This window comes from Aythya ferina (assembly GCF_964211825.1).
Source record: "Aythya ferina genome assembly, chromosome: Z".
In the NCBI taxonomy this organism is placed as follows: domain Eukaryota; kingdom Metazoa; phylum Chordata; class Aves; order Anseriformes; family Anatidae; genus Aythya; species Aythya ferina.
The window spans coordinates 52123096-52137861 of NC_140299.1; the positions used below are offsets into that span (position 1 = coordinate 52123096).

The 14766-nt window shown below is 39.5% G+C and overlaps 1 protein-coding gene across 1 annotated transcript in view; it reads right to left on the bottom strand.

The window, feature by feature from the left end:
• The window catches only part of SLC44A1 (solute carrier family 44 member 1), a 67420-nt gene that overhangs the window by 30646 nt on the left and 22008 nt on the right, over nt 1–14766 (bottom strand). The window contains exon 4 of the mRNA XM_084505147.1: nt 8200–8336. Coding sequence (XP_084361273.1) covers nt 8200–8336 — 137 coding nt within the window. The remainder of the gene's footprint in view (nt 1–8199; nt 8337–14766) is intronic.

A 14766-nucleotide genomic window follows, 5' to 3' on the forward strand; every position in this document is an offset into this window, starting at 1 on the left:
ATGGCATCAAATATACAGACATCAGACCAAATTATCTTCTTTACATAATAGTTTGAAGTAATTAACGTTCCTTTTGGATAAAAGGCTCTATACTGATAAGGAATTTTGTTTACTCTGGACATCATTCTGTCATTATACAAACTTTTGAATCAAATGAGTGTATAAACAATTCTGGAATTTGGAGAAGGGGCAGGCAGCAGTAGAAAGAGTCACATGTGTACCCTCACTTAGAAACACAAGGAAAAAGAATACTGCATATATATTTTTTGTTTTGCTTTGAATACAGGCCAAAAGTTAAGTAACAGAAATGACTATAAAATGAAGTCCATAGCAAGAAGAAAAGGAACTGTGTAAGTGTACTTCAATTTATATAATGAATTTTTGATAAAGAACGATAAAAAATTTTTGGTTCCTGCTTTGTCATTTTTTCATTCAACACTATCAGTGTTTCACTACAGTTATGCAGAGGTCCCTCATAATCCAAAGGGAGAGAGCTGAACTGTGGGAAGCCATGTTTCCTTGCACCTTCTACTAGTTCCAGCAGTAGGGGAAAAGGACAGGACTCACTATGACCTGGGAAGAAGGCTCTAGACCCTGTGCAAAGAAATGTACACCTGAAGACCTTCTGTTTGTATCCCAACCCACAAAAGCAAGCGAACCAAAACTGGATGCCAGCTCCTAATCTGCACAAAGCTACTGAAGCAGAACTTGCAGACTAGGATATCCCAACAAGTCCCTGACTAGGTAGGAAACTGGAGGCACCTTGCTAAATCACCCCAGAGCCCTCCTGAGCATTCCCCTTCCTGCCATGCAAAGGAGCAGTGGATGCCTCTGGCTGCCAATATCTCCTCTCGCCTGGGAACTGCTCTTTGGATTCCTGTGGGTCTCCTGCCTTCTGCTTTCCACCTCATGTTACATACTACTTTAGACTCCCAGCCAAGCGGGAAAGTGTTTTCATGGAGCTTGTCAGACAAGGGACATTAGCCACCCTGCGTCAAAACAAATTAGCTGAAATAATGCCCATGAGATTTGTTCGTCCTTTTGTCCTACACAATCAGGCAGAGGAAGTTTTTACTGTTCAAACAAATATTTCTTTCTGCCTTGAAAACCTTCTGACTTCACTAATACTGTGTGGCAGAGCTCCACAACCAAACTGGATGCTTGCGTACTGTATCACTGTACATCAAGCAGATTTTCTTAACAAGAGAGTGCCTGCGCACCAATAAATAAAAGTCTGAATTTTGTAAGGTGAGAACGGGAGGGATGGATTGCTTTCCCAAACCTTCCAGCCCATACTAGTTAGTAGTATGGGCTAGCAGAGTCTATCTTAGCATAGCCAGTCTCAGTCTTGCTGTCTTGCTGTTTGAGTTTACAAGGCCTGGAAAAGCTGAAAGACGAGCTTCAGTGATCTACCTTGCCAAGATAACTAGTTCACCAGAGACATTACTATCGTTCCTGAATTATTATCACTCTTAAAAGCATTACATTACAGCAAAGCATTAGAGGTAGAACTCAGAGAACAAACTGAAAAATCATTGAAGTAATACTTTCTTTGCTCCCCACAGCTGTCCATTTATTTCTTCTGGAGAAATCATCAGGCAACTAACATTAAACTGTCCTGCAGGGACTGAATTTGAGATACCAACATATTGTAACCTTAAAGAAAAATACTTCTAAACTATGTGGGGCAACAGCTGCCCAGCCAGCAATGAAAACACGCAATTTACTGGTTTGACAGATTTTTATTAGTTGTTTTCACCTACTAGGTGGTATTCTGGAGACACAACAGTTTCTGATCCATGGTTTCTTTTCCACAAATAGAGTTCCTCCAGGCCTTAGAACATTTTGGGGCTGCAACTGGAACAAAGAATCTCGAAAAACAAACTTTCCTTTCAACCTTAACCCAGCCATAGGAACAATCACCACTGTTTCCTTTAAAAAATGGAAAATGGAAGCTTAAGACACTGGTTCGTATACCTGTGGGGAACTCTGCTGCAAATTTCACAGCCAAAGAGCACAAAACGTGTAGGATGCCAAGTAGTACTACCACAAAAGAAGGTATGTTACCATACATTGCAGACTTCTGCCAATAACAAAAAGCGGAAGAGCACAACATTGTAAGACCTCAGAAAAAGTCCCTATGGGGAGCAGTAACAAAACCTTCTCTCTACAAACTCCTGCCAAGTGGAAAAAGACTCCCACTATCATGAAAGGAAATAGACGATGCTGACCAGACTTCTTCACTCTTCATCTGCGAGGTCTGACAACTGTAATTATACCCTGTCAACCACCATACGAAATAATTCCATTCACAACACAAGCACTAAGAATACATAAAATTTAGGCTTGCATCAGTTTCCCATTCGCCTTTGGGTTTTTAGAATAATGAAGACACTCTAGAAGCAGACATTTCACATTTGATGCTTCATTTAGGAATGAAGTAGCATTAAGCTATGCACAAATTACCATCAGAGTCAGAAATGAGTAAGAAAACAAGAACTCCACTTCTTTGAACTAGCAGCTAATGTGGAAGCATCAGAGGACTGTGCAACATTCCTAAATATTGTAGAGAGCCCTTGTGCGAATGGTGCAGGAATACATGCAGGAGGCCAAACAAGGATGAAACTTCACCTGAACACCTCAACCTAATCTCTGGGCCCTAACAGAAACCAGAAAAATGCCTTGAGACAAGCAAGAAGGCATAGGACAAACCACTTTGTGGTCCTGAGTTCTTAGATTAATGCAAAAGATGTGTTCTCAGTGGATAAAGCAAGCTTCATTCTCTAGATCTATCCACCAGTATTTTTCAGAAGTGCTGTGTGTTTTCAAGGAAGGAAAGTAAGGACTGTATTTAAAATCCTGGCTGTTCCAAAGGGGGATGTACTGTCACTTCTTTAAACGAGTGAGAATCAGAGGGTGGGAGAAAGCACAGCTTGCTTTTATAAATAAATACAGGACTGAAATTAAAAGAAGTATCCTCCAGTGCCTGCAAAAATGTTTGAAGAAAAACACAACACACACACACAAAAAAACAACAGCATGATTTAGACCCTTCAGATGTCTCCAGATTTTAAGGCCATGAAAAGAACTACTTGAATAGCTAAGCATAGTTCATGTTACAAATAACTGTATGTATAAAACCTAAAAATGCCTTTAATGTCCTAGAGTCAAAATTCATAGAGATGTATTTTCAGCTGTAATTAAAAAGCCCAGACTATCCCCTTCTCAATCAGCAGTACAGGAACTTGAAAACAAATATTAATTTACTCATTCATCCACTCATATTTTTCTCACTATTATATAAAATCAGCTATTCTGGAATCAAATTAAAAGCGCATCTAGCCTAGTAGCCGTTGTTTATCTCCTACTGCCTCTTTAGCTCTTCACCACTTATGGCTCAGGGTTAGTACAGAATCACAGAATGGTTGAGGTTGGAAAGGACCTCTGGAGATCATCTGGTCCGACCCTCCTGCCAAGCAGGACCACCTAGAGTACGATGCACAGGATGGCATCCAGGGTTTCCCTGAGTACTTTTCTACTTTTAAAAATCCAAACATTGTAAGTCCAACTCTTTTCCTTTTGGTATTTAAAATATTGTCGTATTGCAGTAAGTTTCATACTTCACCCATAACTAATCTAAAAAATATTTGGCCACTCGGTGCCTGGTAATTTCATTTTACTCTCCAGTTACATACTACTCAAGTTTACAAGACCAAAGAATAAGGCATTTTGTTGTTGTGTTTTAACTTTCTCTAAGCTATTCCTTTTTCTCAAGACCTTACTCTTCCTGACATTCTTTTTTTTTCCAGGCAAAAAGTCTCTGGACTTTTCTTGTTACTACCAACAACAGACATAAAATTAAAGAAAGTTTAAGAAAAAAAAAAAAAAAAGTAAAAAGGTATTTGCAAAGCAAGGACCAGAAAACAGCCTTTAAGATGGCATCAGAGCAAGAGTTTTTACACACAAAATATGGTCCCTTTTTTTCTCTCTTCACAATTAATAAATATTGCACTTACGGACAACGCTATCAAACATTTCATGCTATCAATAACGCCATATTGGTGTAGATTACTGCAGGACTCTGTGTGCAGCCTATCTGTTGTGAAAACTGTTTCATTCTAACCAGGGAGTCCATTTTCAACACAATTCTGACAGGCAGCTATAGTAACAAGGTAGAGTAACCATAATGCCCCATATTTCAAAACCAGTCATAATGTACTTTTATTCCAGACTTTAAAAAAATAAATAAATCAAAATTAATAGCAAATTCAGATTCCCAAAGACCCCAGTGGTGCTGAATCAATTTAACCATAATATGCCTATAACTAATTTGGTACAACAGGTTTCTGGAAAATAATGAACAGGGGATCAAGTTTTAACCAGCACACTTCCCCAATAAATAAATAAATAAATAAATAAATAAATAAATAAATAAATAAATAAATAAATAAATAAGAAAGGTTGGGATAGCAACAGGAGCAGAAGAAAAATGTCAGAGGCTGGCAGAAATGTAACCACTATTTCTAAGGCAAATACCAACAGCATGCCACAAAGGCTTACTTTGACTACTGTATTTGATGATTTCATTATCTTCAAATGAAAGAAAAATCCTTTTTGTTTTCCCTTTGGTTCCTCCCCGTAGCTCAGAGAGATGACCTTATGCTGACTTATGCAGCTTGATTTCCTTCAGTGATTACTTTTCAGGCCAGTCTCAGTAGCAGACTTACTGTGGTTTTACCTTGAGCTCTTAAGCACTCCTGGACCACAAGTAGCCTGTTCTAGCTATGGTACTCTGACAAACAAGATGCCTTACAACACATTTTAAAATAGAAATATTCTAGATTCCTAAATCTGCATCTGGTCATTTACATAACAGATAGGAACAGTGGTTCTCATAACGACTAGTCATTACACTTATTGTTGAATGAAACATGTCAGAAATTATGGCCACCTGTTTTAGTGTTTCTTTTAGATAATGACATGTCATTGGTCATTTCACACTGTCATAAATGAATTATATCTTCAAGGATATTTAAAAATGCTTTGGCAAGACCTTGGAAAGGTCATTGTAACGTTTCATGGATGTTACATTTTGAAGCATCAATCACCCTTTCTACAAAAAAGAGCTCTTAGCCACAATACTCAATATGCATTGTTTTTCAAGGGCCAAGACCAATAAAAACATTGAATCCCAAGCACTCCCCGCCTAAAGTGCTCTGCTGGGTGAGAAAATCTGAGCAGACCAGCAACAGTTTGTTCAAAATATATAAGTTTCTCAGTCTTGCAAAACCCACAGATCTACAAGCTCAATTATTAGCATGGCTGTGTTTGAGCAGCATTAGAAAATGTTCCTAGTCAGCACTGCATCAGCTGCAGGAGTTGCTTCAGAACTCTCCTAAGATTTTCAACTCGCATCTTTGTACAGGCTGAAAATCTCAGTGGTCAACTGCACAGCTTTTTCCTCCCGTGTCTCCTTTCGTAAGAGGTCCCAGCCAGTTGCTAGTGTTCATGTGTCAATCACTCTGAACAGACTGAAGGCACACACTTTGTTTTCTTAACATCAGCCAAGCTTTCCAAAGGACAGAGCTCTCTTTTCTTAGAAGGGATGGTATTGCAAATGCTGGACCTGACAGTGAAGGAGCAAGTGGGATGGGGGTGAGTGAGAGGTTACTGACCTGAAATGGTGCAGCATTATTCACCACATCATCTCTTTTTCCTAAATTACAGCAGAATAGCAAGTGCTTCATTACAGATTCAGGAAACCAGAAGGCTGCTTCATCGTGAAATGTTCTTCATGCTTCAAGCAAGCATTTCCTCTGCCCTAAATACTTATTTATAATCTTGCTTACAGAAAGACACACGTTGCATTGCACAATAAGAATTCTGCCACAAACACTCTGAACCCTACCTTGTGTTAGCAGTTTTGTCACTTTTTGCATAGGCAGCCAAGTTCCTCTCCCATTTTGGAAAAGACACCATGAATGCTAAATAGCTAAAGAATCATACCTGATACTGATAAAATCATGAATCAATCCAATGATGTTGCAATATGTTTTACTATATTACAACTTCTGATAAAGATGCTTAGGTAAAATGTTTTATCTGAATTTACTATATAACCTCTGAGGAACAATGGGGATTTCTTTGGGATGGAAGGATTCTTAAGCAGTGATTTATAAAAGAATTCCAAGGTGTATGGACAGGTAAAGAGATTTCAGGGATGGCATCTGAGCCAGGTGAAAATGGTTAATTCTTCAAATGCACATGCAACAGCCTACGCAGAGCCTATACCCAGCACAATTGCTATTTTCAGGTTGTAGAAAAGGTTAAAGCTTTTAGAAGGGCTCAGAAGAGCAAAATTAAGAGTTGACTGCATTCTGTACCCATGCATCTTCATACATTAAGGTGTGTTTTTTTTTTGTTGTTTTTTTTTTGGTTATGCACTAGAAATTGCAAGTATGGAAAACTCAGCATTGATTATCACAATAAATGAAACAACTCTCTTGCCTTCTTCAGAACTTGTCAGGTACCCTTTAAAATTCTAACTTGATAACATCACAAACACAGAAATTGCAGTTAAGCTGCGTGCAGAAATGTTCAAAGTTCTCAGGTTTGCTTATTATTTGTTTTACAGTCGACTCCTACAGTGTAGAAGTGACCTTCCAAGGTCACTTGAAACAGGCTGCCAGTTCAATTTATTAGTTTTATTTAGTTTAAACCTACTCTTGGAGCTACGAAGCGTCTCTCAGAAAAATGATTCTGTTTACTCAGTACTATAGTTTTGATTCTATTTCACTGTTCTTGGTCTATCACAGGATTGAATAATGCTTTAACTTTTACTGTACATAGAGTATGCATTCACCATGTGTGGAGCCATAGCAATTAGGGTGCTCAGTAGGTAAACTGTTCACTTGCTACTAAGTACCACTTTGTGGAACCTGCCCTGGTTTGTGAACTTACAAACAAAAATATAACCATGAAGATAAGCTTCTCAGAATTGTGTGATTTCAGTCCTGCACAGAGTACGTCTACAAGAGGAAAGCTCAATTTAGTTTTTTGCTCCTTTTCAACAAGCTCAGGATCATATAATGAAAATTAGCGCTTGACCTCACGAATGATTCCATTCTTCTCTAACAACGGACTTCACACTTCTGGCCAAGCTTCTCTCAGCTCAAACACCTGACTCTGATATTAATTAACAAAAATGTCAAAGATCTATTTTAAAACCTAAAATGCTAACATAGATAACAGTTAGAATGAAGAATCACGTGGGCAAGACACAGCATGTTTTTTAGGAAGAGTGGGTTCTGTTGTACTTTAAAAGATAGTTTATGCTGAACATATTTCAGGCACAGTTAATACAAGACTTAACCTATAAACATAGAAACAGTGTTTGTGGTAAAACAAGACATGGCTGCATTTCACTATTTCAAGTACCTGCCCACGGCAAGGGGGGTTGGAACCAGATGACCTTTAAGATCCCTCTCAAACAACACCATTCTGTGATTCTACAATTCTACAAGACTCCACTGATGTTAACTTCACATCAAAAAATAACTGACCTGTTTTATGTAAGAGAAACACATGGTTAAGGGGTTAAGAGTGAAATCATATTCCAACACCGCCTACTTTCACTGTGGACTTATCTCAGACAGCTCTGCACAAATTACACCAGGAAGCCACCACTCTTGGTCTAACCCTGCACTGTACTGGCACAGCTGTTCGCATAACTATGGAGACAGGCAAGTAATGTTATTTATAATTCCACCAGAAAAACAGGGGCTGCACTGGAGCACTGACTGAAAGCAGGGCATTTTCTCACACCCACAGACATGCTCCAAGCACAGACAGCAGTACAGCTCTCACTGGCCCCTTATACATGAGGATATTTCAGCAGTTACTGTTGAACAAATCAGAGCGTTTCCGTAGGAGTTGAGAACACACCCAACAGTTTTGGCCCTTCTCTTTAATTCTCATCATACTTTCTGGTCCTGTTTTAAGAATGGTCTTTCAAAACTGTACAAGACACAAACAGGAACGTATCAATATTGTAAGTTTTAGCAAAGCTTTAGTTTAAAAAAATACTGCATTATTTCATCACCATTTCTTAAACTAGATTCCATTTTTAGTTCAGCTAATGTACAAGTGTTTCTTTAATACTATTAAATTTGTACATGAACAGATATGTTTTTTCCATACCATTAGTTTCTGCAAATTTCTGAACATCAGCCAAAGTCTTTAGTTCTTTCCTTGGGCAAGCTGATACACACAAAGCAAGAGATTTGATCTTCTGATGTACTATATCAATGTTGCACGGATCCAAGAAGAACACATACCTAGAGAAGAAAAATATGTGAATTACTTCTGTTTTAATCAACAATTACACTGAACAAAATTGATTTAATTTCAAACTAAAAGATTCATTCAAGAGTAATCTTCAGTCTACCTAGAAACACGGGAAACTTGCTATTATCATAATTGTGTGGGTAAAAATAATTGACATACTCAACATATGTGCCAAAAAGACTAATATTTACAGACTTTTGGATCACACAGAAGAGATATGTAACTTAACCAGATTCAAGTCCATTCAAATGGTATTGTTTACAAAAAGAGTAGCACTTCTATCATGCCTCTTCACAGATATGGGTCTTAAAATTCAGAGATAATGCTTCACTCCAGCCTTCAACATGACTTCGTACTTTCCATTTTTTTTCCCAAAATACACAACAAACCCTCTAAGATTATACTTATGCTATTAAAAAAAAAAAAAAAAAAAAAAAAAAAAAGACAGACTGTCACTATTTTAATGAACACATATGATAAAAGCATTTCAAAACAGCTTTTTGTTTTAGATTGATTTTCCATACCACTAGCCCATACCCATACCATAAATCATGGTAGTATTTATTTTGAAATAAAAATTGTTCATCTCTTTCTAGTAGCTACGGTTCAGGTACAGTATTTTAGAGAGATTCTATTAAATAACTTTTCAAGATGGTCACTGTCATTTAAAAACCCAGTTTGTGAAGTACTTATTATAGCTTCCTAGCCATCATTTCTCCTGACTACACACATCACATTGCAAACACTGCCCTACTGTATTGTCCATTCATGGTATAATGCAGACACAGAATCTTTTCTTCTGTGAAAGTTGAACGAGTGCTTCAAATTCCTGTAACTCTGCTGACACACTACACATTGAAATACTCTCTTCATATCATCTCACACCAAAATTGGAAAACAAAACAAAACTACCATGTAAAATAGCATTTCTTTTTTTGCAGTTCACACAGGGGAAATTCAACTTATAATCAGTAAAAATCCCTTCTGATCCAGGAATATTTTTTTAAACTACCATATAGTTATACATAGTTATAAGTACACTAAGTTACATAGTACACTATAAGAAGACTCTTTTACAAGCACACTATCAGAAATAAATACAACTTTCAAAGAGATTGGTGTTTTACTTGATTACTTGAACTGGAACTTTTAAGAAGGATGTGCTATGACAGAGCGTTACAAAGGAAAAGGCAATGTTCCAACACGTTTGATACTACACACTTTAGAGACAATACTTCTAAAGTGATATTTTTGATAACAGATCTCACAGGCCATGCATAAATGTCAAACTATCTTTTTTTTTTTTTTTAAACAACTGGGACAAAGCTGGTTCAAAAATCATTGTGCAGATACCAGGAAAAGAAAAAAAAAAGTTTACTTCATATAAGTTGGCCACATGTGTAATGGCTAGAGTTAAGATCCTGCCTGAACACTTTCAATCTACGTGCCAATTGCTGTCTAACTTTCTCACACAGGGAAAAGAAAGGGAAGTTTCTATTGCCTAATCGCAGTGTATGATAATTATTACTACTTAGCACACTTTTTCAGTCCTTAGCTTCAAAAGACTTCTTGTCTTACCTCCTGAAACTCCATCAAAACTTTCATCTATATGAAGTGTACCGCAGTAATGCACCACTTGGATTCTTAAAACATTCCTTTTCTTTGTCCCTATTTCTGTGATTTTTTTAATTTTTTTTTTTTTTTTTTTTTACTGAATACATTCTACACACCTCAGAACTCCATAGACCATGAAAATCTAGGAAGTAAGCACACACAAAAACCTCTGCCTTATCTCCAAGGTAACTAACTGGGTGTGAGCAACAAGCCATGAATTCCACACTTTCCCTTTATTTCAAAGAAAACACCTTCTAAGTGATACTAAGACAAACAATAGTGGTTTTAACTGAACACTCCTTTTACAGCCTTCTCTTCTTGACGGCAAGTCCCTGCAGATGTTCTTCCATTCTCTAAGGGTATGTGGAGAGAGAGCATCTGATCAAAGCAGCCATCAGCAAGAACATGTAAGAATAAAGCATGACAAATGATGAGGGAGACAGTGACAAGAACAAAACTGGTCATTGCACTAACCAGTAAGGATACGCAAAGAACACTTATTTTGCAGTGAGACTGCATTATTAAGGACCTCATCAAATTGTGATAAGGGAGGGGAAACAAACACACAGACATGAAGCTGCAGGCAAAACGGGACTTCTCAACTGATAAAGATGCAAACCTGATGGTCCAGGACGCTGCAGAAGGTCAGTGGGGCTACTCTAGCTGATGAGATATACAGGGATGGGAGGATACACAAGGGGCTAGTTGCATGTAAGCCGGGGCTGGTCATTAAAGCTTCTCTGAATGAGCCTGACCACTGCAGCCTGTCCCAGCTCCTCATTAAACCACTTGCTTTGACGTCTCTCAGCACAATCTCACTCTATGCAACGTTCAAGTCTGCCGCCAGACAACAGTTGATGGGGGACCAGCACAGATCAGTTTGGTGCCAGCAGCACCATGTGTGTGTGCTGGGGACCCAGGGGTGTTGTGTATGGGCCTGCAACAGGCTGGCTGGCTCCAGCAGCACGAGGGCAAGAGGGGACAGGGCTGTGTCTGTGTGCTGAGGCTGTGCCTATGTGCCATATGTCCTGCAGTTACCTCTGGGCATGTCTGTCCGTCTGCATCCCTCAGCCTGGGCAGAGACCCCAATTCCCTGGGCAGGAGGCCAGTCCTAGCATCCCTGAACACATATTGCTGAGAAAAGCCCAGGAAAACCAATTCTGGCATTCACAGGCTGGAGTACAGCCCACTTCTACATTCATTTCAAGTCAAAGACCAAACTATAATCTTAATGGCTGGAAGAAAGTGGAGTACTCTGTAAAACGAAGACTACAATTTTAAGTCAAGACTGACAATTGAGAAATATGATGCAACTACAGGGCCATATCCCATTTGGACAGAAGCATGCTGTGTTGGCATACCCTTAAACAGATACATATAATTCAAACACCACACAGTGCAGTTCAGAGATGGCTCTGACCAAAACAAGGCAGCTGCAAATCAAACTCCGAGCTATGAATCTGTGGCTTCAATCCACGGTTCAAGAAATCTGATGCAAGATGTTTTCGAATTCTAACAGGTAAAACAAGAATTGAAATGCCAGGCACCAGCATTACAGGGGAAAATGTTTGCTTTTTAAAGCTATGATTTATTGAAAACAATTGATTTTATTGCAGAAAATTCCAAACCATGTCAATGCAGGTTTTGTTCATATATTGTGCTGCAATTTCTTCAAAGTCAACAATAAGAAAGTAACTTAGATCAGCAATACAAAGACTAAAGTAATTAGATTTTTAGAATATGCTTCAGCCCTAGAAATAAAAATCTGTTTGCCGTAGGAAATATGTATGTCAGATTTAGAGCCTAAAAAAGCATCTTTATGTTGTACCTTAATCTACTTTTTGGAAACGTTTGTCTCTGAAACAAGGCATGATGAAAAGTTACTTGAGGTAAAAATAACTGCATGTAATTTGTAACATATCTACACTCGTAGCTGTAATAAAAACTAGAAATTAAAATAATTCCTATACATACAGAGAAAGAAGGAAAAAATTTGTGTAACTTTTCAAAAGTCATGATATGTGAAAATAGCATCAGTATCAAGTTGTTCATTCTGAGGCAGGAAATTAAAAATGAACTTCTCCATATTTTTTCAAAATGTATCAAAAAATGCACATGTATATATATAGACTTCTTCTTGTTCTCATGTTTTGAGTTTGTATTTCAATGTAGCTTTTTTTTTTTTTTTTTAAGACATCTAAAAGAAAATTCCAGACTTCTAGGGAAGTAATTCAAAATATAATTTCAAAATGATCAGAAGTTAGAAACAGCATCAACAGTTTTGACTCCTGACTTGTAGTTTATTAGATAAGTGCTGTATTTTTCATAGTCACAAATAGGTAATAGGACAATCTCTTCTTCCCAAGTAAAAAGAGGAAGACAAAGCATCATAACTTCATACACTTCACCTTGATTCTGGAACCATGAACAGTTTATTTTAAGTACTGTGTCAAATTATACAAACAAGCTGTATTGGGTTTACAGGGCATAGTAGCAGGGGGCTGCAGGAGTGGCCTCTCTGAGCAGAGCCCAGCAGCTGCCCCATGTCAGAGCAGAGCCAGCTCCAGACGGCTCCAAAAGGGACCTGCTGCTGGCCAGAGCTGAGCCAGGGAGTCATGCTGGGTGGGCTTCTGGAGAGCAGATTTAAGGAAGGGGGGAAAATACTGCTGTGCAATAGCAGCTGGGAGAGAGGATTGTGAAAGTGTGAGAGAAGCAGCCCTGCAGCCGCCAGGTGAGTGCCGCAGGAGGGCAGGAGGTGCTGCAGGCAGGCAGCAGCAGTTCCCCTGCGGGCTGTGCAGGGAGAGGCCCCTGGTGGAGCAGGCTGTCCCCCTGCAGCCCATGGGTCCCACATGGAGCAGATCTCCACGCTGCAGCCCCCCCATGGGTGGAGGAGCCCCCGGTGGAGCAGGTGGATGTGGCCTGGAGGAGGCTGCGGCCCATGGAGAGCCCCCGCAGGAGCAGGCCCCGGGCCGGAGCTGCAGCCCGTGGAGAGGAGCCCACGCAGGAGCAGGGGGTCTGGGGGGAGCTGCCGCCCACCCGTGCTGGAGCAGTTTGGTCCTGGGGGATGGATGGATGGACCCCGTGGGACGGAGCCGTGTGGGAGCAGTGCTTGAGGAGCTGCTGCCTGTGGGCAGCGCCCGCAGGCTCAGTTGGGGAAGGACGACATCCCGTGGGAGGGACCCCACGTTGGAGCTAGGACAGAAAGTGACCATGAATGGGTGGCGGAGATGAAGCGTCAGGGACTGACTGCAGCCCCCATTCCCTGTTCCTCTGCACCTCTTGGAGAGAGAAGGCAGATGAGGATGGATGTGAAGAAGGTGTTTCGAGTTTGCTTTTAGTTTCTCACTGTTCTATTCTGCTAGTGACGGGTAATAAATTACAATAATCTTCCTGTGCTGAGTCTGTTTTGCCCGTGATGATAACAGGTGAGTGATCTCCCTGTCCTTACCTCAACCCTTGAGCCCTTCCCATTGTATCTTCTCCCTCTTCTTCATTGAGGTGGGAGAGTGAGGGAGCAGTTGGAGTGGGATTTTGGCTGCCCAGAAGGGTAAAACCACCACATAAGCCTATCTTACCTTCAAGTACTTTCTACATACTTATATTTGTGTCATTGATTTTCTGTCAGCTCTCAGGGCATCTCTTTATACGCAAATGAGTACTTTACAGAACAACCATTTACTGTGATTTACAAGCATCTTATTGCTATAATGGAGAAATGAATTAAACGATCACAACCAATCTAAACAAATGACATGTAGGGCATATACAGTTTCTTTCAACCAAATTCTCTGCATGCATCATGCATGCTGCAAGCTCTATCTGAGCTTTCTTACTAGCTAAAAATCAACCCTTTTCCTGAGTCAAAGGCATTTATTAAGGCAGAAAACCACCCTAACTGTTCTTCGCAGCAGCATAGGAACATCTTCTTGTACTCAGAGGAACAGCACTAACTGGATTCTGCCCAAGCAGCAAAATACTAAATGACCAAAAATAAAACTGAATATTTGGCTACTATGGACATCATTTATGGACATTTTTAACCCCATCACAACTGCCAAAACCTGAAAAAGCAAGAAGCTTATTTAAAGCAGGCAGGTTTGATAAGAAGTCATTAAACTAATGCTGGTCTATCATCCTGTGTCTTACCCTTGAGCACAGTCTATTAAAGCTGTATTTTCTTTCTAAAATAAAGAGATGCTTGATTCACTCTTTGTTGACAAGATCATGTTGCAAAAACCTCCTTCCCAACATTACGCCTCACTGGTGTCAGCATAACTGATGTACACTGATCAGATCATACTATTGTGAGGACTCTTGCTCCTTACCCTTACCATCCAGATTTTCATATCCATGCAGACCACATTTCACTTCCTCATTACAGTCTTTATGGGTTGCTGTCATTTACAAGGAATGAAATGCTGTTTTTACAGATGATTTAGCTTTTCTGCCTTGGACTCAGAAATGAAGACAGAATTACTCTGCAAGCAGAATGAAATGAGTATAACTTTATGTTTCGAAAATCACATTTGTGGATCTTAAAGCCCATCCTTCTCTTCACAAACTGAAATAGAAAGCAGCAGTAAGAAGACTTTATTTTTACATATGTCTGAAAAGTACTCCTATAAAATAGCATGAAATATTCCAATGAACTGCACCTCAGACAGTGCAGGAGCTCCATCTGCTAGACTCAGATGCAAAGCAGATAGTTTCTTCTGAAAAGTTGCTAAAAAAAACAAAAAGTCACCGAGAGTGAGAGTGGGAAGGATCACTTGCTTACATAAGAATTGGCCTCCACCAAAGCTGTGT